Genomic DNA, 17094 nt, shown 5'->3' on the forward strand with positions numbered 1-17094 from the left:
TATGTGTGTAACCGATTGTCATTTTATAGTAAATGTAGTGGATTTACGGTTTGCCTATAATGTTACATAAACGTTGAATTACCTTAACTGTGGTATATAGTCATCCTTTTGCGTCAAAAGCGATTTTTTCAGCGATTTTGAAGGATTTCGAGTTCCCCGTTTACTGTTTGTAATAAGGATTCAACGCCGGAGCGATTTTCCCCCAGAAACTGTACTTTTAAACTTCGCAGCAAAAAGGTCCAAAGATTCACTCTTTTTCTCGTATCTTCCGATCGATAATCCATTCAAAAGGCCCGGAGCTAGCCCTCGACGAAAATTAAAATCCCACAGTTTTTGAACGGTAAAAATGCGTAGCAAGATTCATACGTGCCAGTCAGAAACCGTCCCGCTGATTGCCTCTTTTTTTAAAATTGGTATCGTTAACTAAATGGTTAAATAATAACTGATAAAAAGAAGACTTGGTTAGCGTTTATTGTTTAACGACATCCAATAAAAAAAGGTCCCCGGAGTGGAGTTTTTTTGAAAACGCCGACTGATCGTTTTCATGTGAAAGGACGAAAATGTTGCAGCAGATTACCGTAATCGGCTCCTGCGGAAGGTTAAGCTTCCCCTCCGCTTAGGCTAACGATCAAACATTCTCGTCCAACATCATGGTTATTACACACAACATGAAGCGGCTTGACAAGCAAACAATGTTTGACCAAATTTAAGCAGAATAAGTCCACACTGATGAATTGTGCAATGCCGCTGAAATGATTGCTTGATCGATTGCTTTTTCCGGGCGCTACGTTTGCTTTGCCAGTGGAGGTAGCTATTACGAAAAAAATGTTGGACCAAACACTGGAAACGAGCCTATATAAAGTCGAATGAAAGAGATGTGTAACGGTCAAACATGCTCATGAGTTCTATTGTTTAGCCCAGGCTTTAAACAATATGCCACCTTGCAACTGTTCTGCAAGACGTGTCACGGATTTTCTTTAACTTTTATTAATTGGTACGAAAAACGTTCAAAATGTTTATTTACCCGATCATTCCTCGAGATACTTTGGGTACCAGAGGCTTTTCTCGCGTACGTCGGGGAGCTTCGTTTTGTCGGCCGCAGGCCGACACGCGTTCGGCCGAAGGGCGAAGACAAGAGCGGCGAAGCCGCGAGAAAATAACGAAACCGGAATTCGAAACCGCGCATGAAAAGCCTCTGGCACCCAGGGTATCCTCGAGCCCAAATGGGCTCTGAGTCAATAGCCGCAGGTCTCATGGGGTATTGACTCAGAGGCCATGAGGGCGACAGGAATAATAATTTTAGTAAAATCCAACTTGTTGATCAAAATTATCGAGAGAAAACAACTTAAGCTAGCAAAAGGCGATTCAGCCGCCATTATTTTGGTTTTCAAAGCCGGCGCTTTTCATTACTAGTGGGCTATAACATATAGGCTAGTAGTAGCTTAACCAATCAGAACGCAGCATTGATAATAGACTACTAGTTGGATTATGCTAATTAAAAGAGCATTATGCCGATATCCAGTTGCAATCTTAACGTTCATATTGTAGTATTTTTCGGGTGATGTCGTGGTTTAACGCTACATTCATTGATTCATTGATTCCACTCACAACATAACAATGTCATTCAAAATTGTGACTATTACTATAAAACCAAAAGCTATTCGACTAGAATTCACTCCTTATCTAATAAATATTCCCGATCAAAGCTTATCTTGTCTAACAGTTTAAGCAAAGGCTGGCAGTTTTTTTCTATAATTAATGTCCTTTCAGGAGGAGATTCGCTGCGCCATTTTTCGATATTCGCTTCAGCATCTCTCACAAGGGAATATGGTCTTTTAAACTCCTTTGCATCCGTTTCGCCAGGATTTGTCATGTTTTTAATCCACTCTAAAGTGTTCTCAGAAAGATTCAAACCGGCGAACTTGAAGATTTCTCTTGCTGTGTCAAGCGGTCGAGCTGCGATCTCTCGATACAAAATAAGTTTGTATCTGTGTTTAAGAGCCTCATCCAGTGTTTCGCCAAACTCGATGTTGTCAATGATGGCTTTACAATAATATCGAACTTTTTCCGCAAAGTTTGGATCATTGAACTCGGGAAACCACCTCAGTTTAATTCTGGAATTTATACTCGCTCTTGGGTCGCGAACAACATGCAATATCCGAATATCAGCATCCAATGCTAGATCGGAGATCAGTGGGAGAAGACTTAACAATCTGCCATCTGGTAATCGGTTAGTAAGTTCTTTAACGACTGTACTGTCATACTTCTGTTTGCTCTTTTTGATAAAATAATCAGCCAAAGCATCTGCTGGAAAGCACCTTGTTGGTTTTGTCTTGAATATGATACACGCCTTGTTTTTAAGGCGTTCGATATGATAGCTTGTCTCTTTTAAATACCAAAATGGAGGATAATAATCCTTTTCCCATAAGGCGCTTGGTGTAAACTTCAAGGTGAGAAATGCTTGTAAAACCTCCATTTTTTGCGCGTCCGAAAGATTGTGAAATCGCAAAGGCTCATAAACCTCGAAAACCTGTAGAAAACGAAAAAAAAAAACCTTCGTTGTATTAACTAAAAATCGCCACTTTGTACATGAGTCAATTTTTACTTCACTACATTCAACATTGTTGGGAGTTGTTGCGTCCGTAGCGACGAGAAGGAAACTGAGAACTGGAGCCGAAATGCGTCCCGCAATTGCTTCTGGGATCGTGACTGGGTACGCGCCGGTCAGGTATTGGCCAATTTATTTCCCTGTCCCTGGTAACCGTCCTTGCGAAAGTAAACTCTGTCCAGGTTTCTCCTCGTTTCTAAAGTGGCGCGCGAATTGGAGACAGCATTCAGTAGAAATCACTATAGCTCTTATGTGGTTGTTTGTTTTAATTAATTCCACGCTAAAAATAAATATTCAGCGGTTTAATTCTAATTTTCAGACAAATATGTCCGCCAAACGCCAGGCATACGGAAGTCATCCCTCTCCCCCCCCCCCCCTCCCCTCCCCGCTCGACTTTGCGGCCATGCAGTAGAAACTCGCACAACTCATAAACAGTTTTTTAAAAGTGCTGTTGAGTTTAAAAAAAATCTTCACCCTATAGGCGAACCCTTAATTACATTTTTTGCCTCATTAGCATAGGCTTATCCAGTTATCTGATGAAGCTAAAAAATTTGAAATTCCTAAATAAAAGAAAAAGAATAACAATTTCAGTTATCCCTGAAAATTTGAGCCCGATATACCAAATACAGTCGAAACCTCTCGGTACGGACACCTCTCTATTACGAACAGTTTCCAATGTCGCAACAAAATTCTCATCTATTTTCTTTAAAAAACAATCTCTATAATACGTATTCTCTCTATATACGGACAACGGACACTATAAATCTCGGCCCCAGAGAGTAAATTCATACAAACTTAACCTCTTTGTTACGGACACTGCGGTGATCAGGTGAATCCCGATCAGATGAATCTGCATACGGTGAATACCGTCTAGTCTGGCTGATGAGCCATGCAAGGTGATATAAAAGCCCTGTCGCTGTATACCAACAATGATTTTCGAAAGGTGTACAGAGGAACATAACCGACTTTTTGAAGGCTTCAATAACTACAGACAGCAGAAAGATCTTTTCTATTACATCGATATTACATTTTGTTCTCTAGTTACTGTTTACTACACTTGCAAAATAGCGAAAGACGCTTTCAGAATTGTACTTTACGTTACAACTTTTCAGGGGCGGATCCAGGATTTTTTTTAAGAGGGGGTGCACTCGTCGCTTGCTCTACTTCAACACCAATAAGCCACATAGTTTTTTTCCTTGGCAGAGTACCAGTTGTATTAGAAAACCGCAGGTCATCTCAGGGGAGGGGGGGGGTGCGCACCCCCTGCACCCTTCCCCTAGATCCGCCCCTGCTTTTTACGTCATGCAGCATTGCGCTGTAGCTCGTTTTGTTTTAAGACAGTATTTTGTCTGTAGCTGAGATGTATAATGTTCTACGCTACTGAAAGACAGTGTCTTTGTACTGTGAATTAATAACTTTAAATGCAGTTTAAACACGAGTGTTAGCCTGGGTATAGCTACTGAACACTTAAAACTGTAGCTGGAGTGTCATAAAAGTGACGTCATCATAGTGACCTCTTTTATACGCACACCTTTCTGATACGGACACTTCGCTCTGTTCCTTCTATGTCTGTTTTAGAGAGGTTCGACTGTTTTTTGAAAAGAAAAAAAAACCAAAATTTACAAAAAAAAAGGTATGAGCTCGTTAACGTTTTGCCTTCCTGTAATTTTGCATTTTCTATTTTTGCTGCTGTTTTCTTTGCTACTGATTGCAAAGAGCTGAAACTTGCACAAACTGCATGTTAAATAAACCAGCTCCTTCAATTTTCAGTTTGCACTTAATTGGTATATACGGCTACAGCTTCTATGGGTTAACTCGTATGCTGAGCAAAAATGTAAACAATGACGTCACCATGAATCCGCCTATAGCCTCTTTCAACAATCATATGTCAGAACATGGAAGCTGATGTTAGTTAGAGGCATTCAAGCTTTCTAACTTTTTAGCAGTTAAAGCAACGGTTGGGGGGGAGTTTAGCAATCAAAAATAAAATCATAGGGGAGAATTTAAAAGCCTTCTTACATGTGCCAAAATGTGCAGAAATTAGTTGGAGCAATGCCCAAAAAGTTTAATTGGAACTCATTTTTTTCCTACTTTCTCTGCATAAAAATATATATCACACGATCTCAGTCGTATAGCTTCGGTTTGGGTTAGAGAGTACGTTGGTGTTCACGTTTGATAACACATAACCATTCTAAGCTTCTTTGCATAACTATCATCTTTCACGTTGGTCTCTGCACTGTTATGTTGGACTAAGGAACAACTTGCAAAACCTTTTGGATTCTCATTAGACATTATTTTTACTCACCCGTTCTCCAATCGCCAACATCTTCGACACAAAACTTGTCCCCGAACGCCCTTGGCCGACAATAAACAAGCTCTTTCTTTGTGGCAATGTAGTGTAGGACGAAACGTCCTCGGCAATCATGTTTTTCGAAATCAGAGTTTCAGTCGACGGAAGAACATTGGTATAGAAAAACAGGATGACAAAGAGTGTTAGGACGATAAGAACTACGCAGCAATGACGGTTGCCTAACCGCTTTACCATCCTGCAGCAAATTCTAATCGCATGTATCAGAATTTCGAAATGGTCACCAGATTTATCCGTGATTGGAACGACCTTTGAGGACCTTTCTTGCGGATTGAGACTAATTCTGATATATGTCAATACGAAATGATAAAAGTGTTGACATAGAAACACTAAAATTTCTTTCGAAGCTCAATTGGCAGGAAATAAATTTTTTTTAAAAGGATGTGTTTATATTTCATCTCCATTAAAATTAACATGACACAGAACACAGAGTCCAAGAAACTATGGCGAGGGAGTGACAGCTAAAAGAATTCATATTAATAAGATTTTAAAACCTAAATTTAGAGGCAAAATCACGATTTCTTATCTTACCGGTAACTACCGGAAGTCGTGTGGCCGGCTAGAAGATTTGACACGTTACTAAAGTTGTTCATTCATTGGTAACGAAAAATGTTAGATGCTATTCAAATAATTTACTTTTGATCGTACTTATTTTATTTTTTTTGGGCTGATTGTGCTTATATGTAAACCAAAATTACCTGTCCCATTTACGTCTATGAAAAAAATTCTCAGTGCAATATTTCAGGGACCATTTCTTCTCTTTTCATCTTGAGTTTATTACCAATTAAGTATGGGAAAGAAAATAATTAAACTTTCCTTGACTTTTTAATTAATTTTGGTGCTGTTTGGAAGAAAATATATTTTGATTAATAACTAGGTCTTCTTAATTGCTTTACTACACTTTTTTATATCAACTTTGGTAGCTAGGCACTCTCACACCAATTTTGTTACTCATGATTTAAACTCACTTTATTCAAAAAAAGTATATGGGCCGACACTCCTAGTAAGTGAAAGAAGGACAAGTGGTTTTGACCAGATTTTAGTTTAATACTAAGGTAATGGTAAGGTACTTGAAGTGTTAAATATTTCCCAAGACTAAAAACAAAAGTGACTCCACACGTAGAGAAGAGTCATAGAAGTACCCAAACAATGGAGAGAGGAATTACTGCTGTGAGATGGGCACCATGTGGAATAGTTTGTTTGCATTTTGTCTGTATTGTTAAGTTAAAAGCAAATTAGTTCCAGAAAAAATTGTTATTCAAATGGCTGAAAAATACGTTAAAATAAAGAGAACAAACTCATCAAGTCGAAACAAGTGGAAGGATTGATACGCTATTTAAATAACTGTCAGAAAAAATCACCTAGAAAATTGTCTGCGAATTATTTTTGTGCTTGCGCTAATTTTGGTACCTTTATTTTCATCGAAAACACCTGAACAAATAAAATACTGCTTAAAATTGATATTCAGTGGCCTCTGTTGCCATGGTTTCAAAGCTCGGCACAAGTATTGAGAAAGGTCGACCACTGATGTCTAGGGACAAGACGAAGCACAATCAAATTTGTCTCTGATCTTCATGGCGGTTGTATATTAACCTAATCAACATCGTTCCCTCGTTCGTCTTTTCGTCCTATTTACTGGTTTCAAAGCGAGGGAGACTGGTTGCGGGTCGGTGTGTTATAGGATTATCAACAAAAGACCCATCTATTCAGAAAGAGCTTACCGAGGTGCACAAAATTCCCACGTTTGGGGTTTATGGGAAAAAATATTGAACGCGATATAGCTATTGAAACTCTCCAAACATTTCTTTGAACTTTAGGTATTTTAACACCAAACGAGGGGATTTTGTAAAATGTGATGTGCTCCTTTTTTGACTATGTGGGTCTCTGGTTTTGATTATCCGCAGACTTAAACCCATTCCCCCTCCGTTTGGGACCTGAAGATGGAAAAAAGAGAAATCCCTGGAAACGACAGCGAGCTTTTCAAAACGGAGCAAAGTTCGATCCCTGTGGTATTGTTCAGCTTAACCAACTGAATCACAGACTTTTCTTTCAAAGAAATTATTGGTTAATGCTACTAAAGAAGTTTGCGCTTCCGACTACCACCCAAACGTAAAAAAAAATAAATAAATAAAATAATATGCTCATTAGAAAATCACTCTTGTGGACACAGATTTATCGCGCCAAAGACAGCAAAAACAACAAAGGCAATCTTATCAAACTTCCCTTAATCCATATTGCTCGAAAGAGGAAAAAGCAAAGGGAGTTTTCTGCTACAGATTTTCTGAAAGTAGCCAAAATTTAACTGTGTATATTTTTCTTTCTTTGTCGCTGAAAGGAAATATCGCCCTTCCGTCTTTTCATAGATTTCGTAAGACCGCCGGAGAACCGTTTCGCCGATTTAAATGCTCAATTGAAAACATTTCCGTAATAAAAATGACGAATGTGTCCTTGTCTCTGAATGCAAACAATAGATAAGGAAAAAAGTGGCGGAGCGTGGGTGGCTACTTGGACAAAAAAATCCTTCCAATGATAATTTTTGAATACAGCTTTCGAGAAGCTGAATTACGGCAGTTTGATATATCTTACTTTGCTGGTTAATTATGACCAAGCCCCATCTCAACCCGGCTCTATTCAGGGGACACTTGCCTTCTACTGTATTTGGACATACGCCCTTTTCGATAGAGAAACTGAGATCAAGAGATGGGTAGTTATTGCTTAGCCCGTGCCGTTGACAGACCCCTCCTCCACTCAGGAAAAATTGGGAAGGGGAGGGGGGTCTGTACACAGGCTATTATATTGCTCATGGTTTTATATAATGACTGAACCGCTCCGCCTTTAGAACAGGACCTTGAATGAACCGGAAGAATGAGCATTTCAATCTCTGTTCTTTTTCAGCACATTATCCTGAAATAGACCATTCAAATGAAAGCTACTGAGCTGTACTTTCCCGAAATAAAATATTTATCATTTTATGTACAAGGTGCGGGCTATAACTCGATTGCCTATGCATGTTGTCCTACTGTTTAATTTATTACGCCGCAAAACATAAGAGCTTGGCTGTCTAACTGATTCGCGTACAACTATATGCGAACTTTCTTGAACGCTGCACAACGTCTTTCTACCGATGACAATTCAAATTATGGTTTTTTTGGGCCAATAAGCTATTGCATGCAGTAATTTTACAAAGTCAAGAGAGCCTAGCCACTACACGTTCCGGAATTTTTCTAGCCTCTTTCACCGATGGATGAACTTGCATTTCCTTTGTTCCAGCACAAAGAGACCCGGTCGAGCTTCCGCCTATTGTGGATTTAGGAAATTGTGAACTATACCGCTAAACAACTCAACCGTTATTAACCGTTGTGGATTTACTACAAGTACTAAGCGCCTTTAACCCGAATTCAGTTGAAGAGAAAAAGCGTAGTTCAAAAGTGTGGGACTACTTTTGAAATCCTTTAATGTGCCCATATTTCAAATGAAAGCTACAGAGTTTCCTGTGGTACTGTTTATTTTGCTATGAAAGGAGGCTCTAACTTTTTAGTCTGCGGATGAAATCCTCAAGTGTGACCATTTAAATGAAAGCTACTGAGCAGTACTTTTCTGTGTTATGATACTGTTTATTATGCTGTACGGTGGCGCCGGTTCTAACTATATCAGAAATCCAGTGCTTCCGGGCCAAATTTAAATGAAAGCTCTTCAGCAACACTTTTACTTGGTATTAAATAAAGTGTACTTAAGAGTTTGTTATGAATTTCAATTTGAAGCACCCTAGGGAGTAAAAAGTTAATAAAGAAAGAAGTTAAAATTACGAAAAAAGCAATAACACGATAAAGAACAAAAGAAAAACAAACAAAGAAGCGTGTGTTTTGCAATCACATTGAAAGGACAATCACAAAAAACAAAATATCAGCTCAAGGCCTAGTCCTCATGTATCCGAACATTCTTGAAATCGCAGATTTTTGTTCTCCGTTTTAGCCCTTCGTCCACACGTAAACGGCGTTTTTGGGCAACAAAAACTCAGGTTTTCGAAAACAGTCCTCGGAGCGGAGTTTTTTGAAAACGCCGGCTGATCGTTTTTATGTGAAAGGACGAAAATGATGATTTCATAAATTATACAGCCCATGCCCTGTGAGGGATGATATCGTATTTCCATTGTTTTAGCGTTTTCGTGTGCGTGTGGGCGGGCGAAAACTGTAGCCTGCGTAGCAAGCGTTTCCAATCGAGTCATTGCGCGAAAGTTGGAGCAGGAGCAAAAATAAAAAGGTGGAAGGGGAGGGGGAGGGGAGAAAAGTTTCCTTCTTTCCCCTCTCCCACCCCGTCATTTTTGCTTTCGTCCCGACGTTCTCGACGAACTTGCGCGGAAACGCTTGCTACGCAGGCTAGGCGAAAACTAGCCTGCGTAGCATGGCGGTTTTGTCGGGCGCATCACTGAGCGGCCAAGCATTAAAAGCGGGCGGGAACAAGCGGCGAAGCCCGATCTCCTCGCAATTTCACTGCCCACCTTGGCTTGTTTACGCACTCAACCAAAACCGCCGTGCTACGCAGCCTAAGCGAAAACGTGATTCCAATACGCTTCGTGTGGGCGGCGCGTATTTTTTCGAAAACGGGGAAAACTCTCCGTTTTCCAAAATATCCTAATACATGTAGACAGGGCCTAAAACGCTCCACGAGGAAGATCAACTACATACCATAACAAACAAGCATTAGGATAAATGCCCGGGGGGAAGTACTGGGATGATCGCCGCGGTCTCGTTTATAGGGTGGTGGGATTGAAGACTTTGGTCTCATTTGGGTTGTTCAGCATTAAAAGAATACATTTTACTGATCCATACAGAAATATCGCTTGGGATAGAGCGTAAAAAAATATATAAACAGAAAATCAAACGCCGTCACACTGTGTCTAAGACAGAATTCAAATGTTGCAACATATTTCTTGGAATTGAAATCACCATAGCTCTTAATAGGTTGCCTGTTTTAGTTAGGTCTGTTGTTGGGGGTCAAATACAGCCTGAGTCAGGCCCAGCTCGTCCCTCTTATTCGAGAGTCATCCCCCCCCCTCCGGGTAAAAAGAATAAAATTTTAGTCGATTGACTTGACCTTGGTACAAAATACATGTTTGGTTTCCCTGCTTCCGGCAAAAATGGAGATTTTTCAACCCACAAATTTCATAATTAAATAATGAAAGACGTCCACGCTCGGCTTTCATTTCACAAAGTTACAACACGTGTTCGCTTCGGTTGCCGTTCTTTAGTTGTCAAAGTGGGTGTCAGTAGACCAACTCGAAGGTTTTTTAAATATTTCTAATCTCGGTCGGACAAAAAAGGATCAATAATGCTTTAAAAATAGTGTCAAAAAAGCTAGATAAATTCAAATTTCTTTTTGCAAAATCCTAAAGAAAAATCTCGGTCGGACAAAAAAGGATCAATAATGCTTTAAAAATAGTGTCAAAAAAGCTAGATAAATTCAAATTTCTTTTTGCAAAATCCTAAAGAAAAACATACTGCGACGCAAACGCTCTTCTTTCATTTATTGTGTTGGCACTACGGGATTTCTATCGCGGATTCAAATGTTAGAATGAAAAATGAAGTCGCTAACCTGTGGTATTAGGGTGAAAGGGATAAATAGGCCAGAAACTTTATAAACTGGAGCTTTGTAGTGAACCCTGGTAGCTAAATTCTGTAAGCGATACCTCCAATGATTTACTAACAAAATTTTGTATCGGGAAAAACTTTTGCGTGTCAATTTAAACTATATCGATGCTATCTGGGCTTTCCAAGCTAAAGTCATTTAATATCGTAAGGTTACAAAAACCAAGCAAGCAAAAGAAATGAAGTGAGGATAAAATGTTACATTAAAATACAATAAATAGACTACGTTCCGGCGCTGTTGCGTTATGACTGAAATAGCTCCATTCTCAGAAGAGAAATCTGTCAGGTTCATTTTTATCGGGAAAAATTAATAGTTGAGGTAAAAGTGTAAATACTACCTTTTGGAATCTTTCTGTTCTCTGAAAATGTTGAGAAAGCAAAGGATAGCAAACCAGTGGCGGATCCAGGCCTTCAGATACAGGTGGGGGTGGAGGGGGGGGGGGGGGGGAGGGCGGTCATCCAGTCCCTGAGATAAGGGGGGCCTCAGCTTTGGTCTTAAAATAAGGGGGGCAGGCCCCCTAGGGCTACTCCCCTGGATCAGCCACTGCAAACCCGTCCTTCAGCTTCAGCCTTTACCCCGCCGCATGTCCGAGATACTGCGACGCAATAGACTGTCAGAAGGACAAATGTCGATCCAAGACCACAACTTTTCCCCTTTAAGGCTAGACCTTTTAGGTTGGGATAATGAACACTGAGTCCTAGGGATATCCTGCAAGAATGTAGCCCAAAGATATACCGTACCTACCCCTGGACAAAACAAACTTGTCCCTATCCCCGTGACACGTTGCTTGCAGTTCTACTTGCGATTTGGTGCAATAATAGCGAGAACAAAAACCAAGAAAGGAAAGACTCGTTCCCGAGACATATAAGACTCAGACGTGAGTGCGAGTGCTTGATCACCTCCGTGAAATCCAAGCAGATGAACATGACTGTAATCCACTTCCAATCTTAAGAAACGGAACCTTACTGCAAAGCTATATCTTATTTGTCTTGACTAATGCCTTAACGACGGTCTAAAATTCTAAAGATATCCAGCTAGAAATACGCTTTTAAGCAGTCTTTACTATGATCGCAGTGTCTTAAGATTTTACTCATAGACAAGGGCGTTGAAGAACAGGTTAAAAACGTCCTTCGGAAGACAATCACCTATAAAGCCTTTAAGTCCCAATGGTGACCGACATCAATTTTCTCCTAATGATACCAATACGTTGTCAAGAGATTAGGTTATGAGAATTAATAAAATGATCACCAAAAAGAAAATGCTTTGATCTTTCATCAAATTCTCTGAACACATTCTTTAAGGAAATGTATGGAGATCAGTTGGGAGAATTTGTTTCTGGATATTGAAAAACCTATGCAGGCTAAAGGGTAACCTCAAAACTTTGAATTCTAAAATACATGCCCCTAAATTTTCCTTTCGATTTAAACATGTCAAAGGGGTAAGGGTTTGCCGGGTGCGATTGAAATGTTTAGAGTTTTCGTCGACCGCACTTTTCGCAGGAAACGCTCCTCAGCTAGTTCCCTGAAAACCACGTCTACAGAACTCAACGTCGGAGGTGAAAGTCTAACAAATTATTGTGTTATATTGCACAGAGTGGAATTTGCACATGTCAAAAGGGTTCAGTTCTTTGTAAAGTGGAACCTCGATACATAACAAACGGCCAAAGCAATGACAAAATATGTTCGCTATACGGAGGTTTCCGCGGTATATCTAGGTTCTTTTCGATATGGTTTTACTATTACTGGGGCTAGAAATATCGTTTGTTATACCAAGGACTTCGTTGTGTAGGGGTTCGTTAAATCGTGATTCCACTTTACTATCGGCAATTCATTGCGCGCACTTAAAATCCATCCACATATAGGGTCATGTTATAATAAGGTTAAAGGGGTAAGGGGGAGTATGATTGGCAGAGAAAACTGAGCAAGATTTGTTTAGACACACTCTATCTCGTTAATAATAGGAATTTAGAAGACGAAAGTAGGCATTTGCTCTTTCAGTTGGCGTTTTGCATGAGTCTGTTGAACAGCAGTAGCAAGCAAGTTGTTACGTAAGTTCTCCATTCTGCGAGCAAGTTCTCCTTTATTTGGAATATCGTGAAAAGCACACTTCGCGAGCGGCACGCGAGAGGATCTTGCTCGCAGGGCACATACAAAGCACCTGTAACAGCTGCTTTGTTAATCAGCTTGGATTAAATGCTTAAACAAACAAAAACCTACAATTAAATTTAGTTTATTATATTTTAATCACCAAAACAAACACATAGATAAGAAAAACAAACATCACGAAACTTAGTGAGGGTATTTAGAATTCCAACACTGTATGAATCACTGATTAACTCGTAAAAGGGAAATTCGTCTTCAAAGAGACTTTCATCACAAAATCGATTGCATGTGATGGAGAGATGCTTCAAATCCGATTTGAAGAACAGGATTTAAGCATTAAAAGCATATTGAACGAGAAAGCGGACAGATTAAAGAGCTTAAAGCAAATAAGCAAAAAGGCGGAATTAACTGAATACAAGATTGCTAGGGTCGTTGATTGAAAAATTACACAAGTAATTACAATTCACCTCGTTAATTGGGCAAGACCTGTAGCTCCGAAGCCGGGATCGTAACCTCTTCAACACACGTGTTTGGTATCCAAGAAGCTAATTTTTAGCACACAAGCTCTGGAAAATAGAAATAAACGAAACGCTAAAGAAAAAATACGAAAACTTGAAGACAAAGAAACACAATAAGAAAAAAGCATATCATGCATTTTATTTATACCGTAATCGCCTTTCAAGCACTGAGCCCCGTTATTCCGGAGGCAAGCTATTGAATCAAATTTCAAGGGCTAAATCATTTAAAAAAAACCGGCCAGATATACGTATATATATATTGCTTTAAACAATCTTCCATGGAAAAGAAAAGTCTAATTGCAAATTTTACTCCTGTGCTATGTGCCTATGGCAACTTTTGTTGGAAGAACTTAATTCAAATAAATATAATGCACATAAAATCTTCATTTTTTTACGCTTATTTGCCACATTCCGAGCATAGGAAAAGGCTGGAATCACGCAAATGGCTTCACAAAAGAGCCGCTGAATCGGTGTAGTAACTTGCGTGCCGCAAAAAACGACGGGGTGCCGCAGAATTGACACACGCTTCCCGTCTGCTTCCGTTTCTTTTTGAAAAAAACTTTTTTAATATAAATCACTCCATGAGACAGTCGTACAGTCAATGAAGGTGTCTCAGTGATTCATACAAGAGGAGAGTCAAGTGACGGAACAGTCGGCCTTCGCTTTGGGAAAAAGGTAAGGCATATCTCACTTATGCCTCTACTAAATTTAACCCTCTAAGTACAATAACAACAGTGTCTAAATCCAATTTTTAAGAAAGCATAAATCAGCACAAATTTAATTTTGTAAAACATTGAAAACCTGTGGCCCCATGTGAAAGTTCTGTTAACGAGCTTTTTTGAGGTAAAACCATAAGATTTTGTCCACGGATTAAAAGTTAGGTCTCCATTTTGCGTCTCGGTAATTTTCAGTGAAGGAACTCAAGATTACCTGCGTTTCGTTAATGACCATGTAAGTGTGGTCTCTGACAAAATGTGAGTAAAAATGTCTCTTTTAAGAGACATTGTTAAAACAAGCCCGTAAAGTGTTTTTCTTAAATAACCGTTCAAGCGTGGAAGAAGAAGTATTACTATTCACGTGATTGCTACACGCAATGAATTTCCTGTAATGAATTTCCTGTGGCGTGTGGGTTTACTCGCGATTGATATCATAGAGTGTGACAATTTACATGACAAGCAAGGAGCAATGATTTCCAATACCGCACTGGCAAGTATTATACAGAAAAAACATTCAAATATTTATGAACTATTCATGATAATGAATAATAATGATTAATTAATACATCTTACTTACTTGAGCCCAAAATTTACCTGAATTTAATTTTGACCTGTAACATCTATAACTGAAAACCATAGTTAGGGACCAGTCATTATTTATCGCCACGGGGGAGGGGGGGGGGGGGGTGGGGGGGGGAAGGATTTGGGGCTAAATAAGGTGAAATTTAGCCGATTCCCTTTGAATGTTACTTCACTGAAGAGATCCCCCATAATAACTTTTGATGACTTTCGCGATCCCCCCCCCCCCCCCCCCCGATGTCATCATTTTTCAAGCAAATTTGAGTGGTCCCCCTTCTGAATCCTTCCAAAGTTTTCAGCAGTGATTCCCTCCCCCCTTTTGTTCTCCTAGAAATCAAGTGATCCCCCCCAAAATCCTACGCCCCCCCCCCCCCTCCAGGCTATAAACAATGACCGGTCCCTTGCGTGATACCTTTTGTTTTTAGCATAAAAAAATAGTTAGTGAATAAATCGTTGCCCAAGGAGTATTTATGTGAAACATCCTCGAAAACCCTCTGCTTCGTATCAGGGGACTTAAGCAACACACTTTTGAAAAAATGTGAAACTCATTAAGCTGGAGAATCTTGGCTCTTGCGCAATGACGAACAGCGAGCAAAGCGAAGCATATTTTCAAGATAGCATTATGTAGACTGTGTGTACTTGCTAACTTCTTACTCTTGTGTGGAAAACTTTAACGCTCAGGTGAATAAAACTACATGCCCGAAGAACTCTCTAGAAATCAATCGATACTTTGCTTTGACGTCATACTGCAACACGATTGGCCAATCGAACTATATTAGGGTTTTCTTAAGCGGGAAAACGAAGAGTCCACGTGTTGATCTTTTCATCCATTGGCTGAGAAAACAAATAACGAACACTAACCGAAAACATTTTTCAAGGTCATACAAAAATCGCTCTATGTTATTTAAAGAAACGTGTATGAATTTAGAAAAGCCCTTGACTGCTTACGTTAATTTACTCTCTTGTTTCCTAGAGTGATTTTACTTAACCCGTTAAATAGGTAGTAGAATACACGCACTATTATGCACTAATTCTATCGCCTGCTTTTGTTTATTCGTACCTATTTTGCCCTACTTGTTATTAACTGTTTCACGGGTCAAGTAAAATCGCTGTAATTTTGCAACTAACATCAAAGAAAGAAATTGCATGTCAATATTTTTTCTAAATGGAGTTTTAATGACTTGACACAATTCGACTCGTTCTAAATTAAACATAATCACTCTTTCTACTTAAGAGCCAACATGAAATGACTTAATTTTAGAAAGCTATAGGCAATATTTCGGGGTTACTAGTGTTGGGCTTCGAACAAGATTGCACAATAGTTTACTCCATTTAACGCCGCGGCGTTAGTTAAATTGTTTGCGCTTTATGATGGGGCGTTTTTTCGAGGGCGGCGTTCGTTTCAAAATCACTGACAACAATTACGGTAAATCGTATGAAAAACAAAAAGAATGATAAAAGTTTCCATCCTGAGGTAAAATCACCAAAAATTGTCTTGGTGGTGCGCAAAAACGCAAGAGTTTTTTTTCTTATGATTCTCGAATGAACTCCGCATTCTTCTGAAAGGGACCGGCGTTTATTAGTTTCACTTACATTTGCGGCCTTTAACCGAGAAAATAGGGTAACTTAAAATAATTTCTGTACGTTTTGGAAACGTTTGTGCACCAAGCTCAAATATGATTTTGGCTTTAACCATAGCTCATTCTCTCTTGCTTTAACACATCCATAGACCAGAGATGTTAAGATACATCGTTTCAATTTCCGTGTACGGGTAAGTTACCCGTATACGAGGAGCCGTAAATAAGGCTAGATTGCCTATGTTTACCAACCCGTACCCATAGGTAGAAACGGTGCATGACTCAAGGTCCTGCCCTATCGGTCTTCGTTTACCATATTCCGGATCGAATGGAAACTTAGAAAAGTTGTTTTTTTTAGAGAGGAGAAAAACCGGAGTACCCTGAAAATAACTGGCCTCTTGGAGCAAGAATGATAACCAGCAACAAACTAAAAATCGCTGATTGTGATAAACCTTTCCACGGTTTTTATCAACTTTTAACATAGAAAAGTTAGGCAAAATCCGTCGACTCTGCTGGAAACAGCGCCTTTAAAATAGTAAGATGGCCAAATCTGAAGGCGATTTGTTGAAAGCTAACGAAGATATTGACCCTCATAAGTCGCGAAATTGTAGAGAAGTTTGTATGGTGGGGGCCACAAGCTTGCCTGCAAGCAAGCTCTTCTATTTGGGCAAGCGAAGCGAGCCTAGCGAGAACGCGCGAGCGAAGGGCCGAGGCCGCTCGCTCGCGCGTTTTCACGAGACTCGCTTCACTCGCCCAAATAGGAGAGCTTGCTCGCAGGCTAGCCACAAGCTTGCCTGCACCATACAAACGTCTGAAAATTTTCGCGACTTTGAGGAGTTATATCTTTGCTCGTTTAAGACGTATCACCTTCAAACTTAACAAGTTCACTAATCAGTTTTTAGGCGCATTTTCTCTAAGTTGTACATGTCAAAAGTTGAAAAAACGGTGGAAAGGTCTATTTATGGACAAGATTATAATTA

The 17094-nt window shown here is 39.6% G+C and overlaps 2 protein-coding genes across 2 annotated transcripts in view; both read right to left on the reverse strand.

The window, feature by feature from the left end:
* Positions 1 to 1564: 1564 nt before the first annotated feature.
* Positions 1565 to 5500, reverse strand: LOC140921429 (carbohydrate sulfotransferase 3-like). Its single transcript, XM_073371423.1, has 2 exons — positions 4914 to 5500; positions 1565 to 2530 (listed from the first exon to the last, which is right to left on the reverse strand). The coding sequence occupies exons 1-2, from the start codon at positions 5151 to 5153 to the stop codon at positions 1673 to 1675; spliced, it is 1098 nt and encodes a 365-aa protein (XP_073227524.1). The 5' UTR covers positions 5154 to 5500; the 3' UTR covers positions 1565 to 1672.
* A 7456-nt stretch (positions 5501 to 12956) lies between these two features.
* LOC140921536 (leucine-rich repeat-containing protein 42-like) overlaps positions 12957 to 17094 on the reverse strand; it is a 49825-nt gene continuing 45687 nt past the window's right edge. The window contains exon 5 of the mRNA XM_073371541.1: positions 12957 to 13290. The gene's annotated coding sequence lies outside the window, so the exon portion shown is untranslated. The remainder of the gene's footprint in view (positions 13291 to 17094) is intronic.

This window comes from Porites lutea, chromosome 12 (assembly GCF_958299795.1).
Source record: "Porites lutea chromosome 12, jaPorLute2.1, whole genome shotgun sequence".
NCBI classification, from domain to species: domain Eukaryota; kingdom Metazoa; phylum Cnidaria; class Anthozoa; order Scleractinia; family Poritidae; genus Porites; species Porites lutea.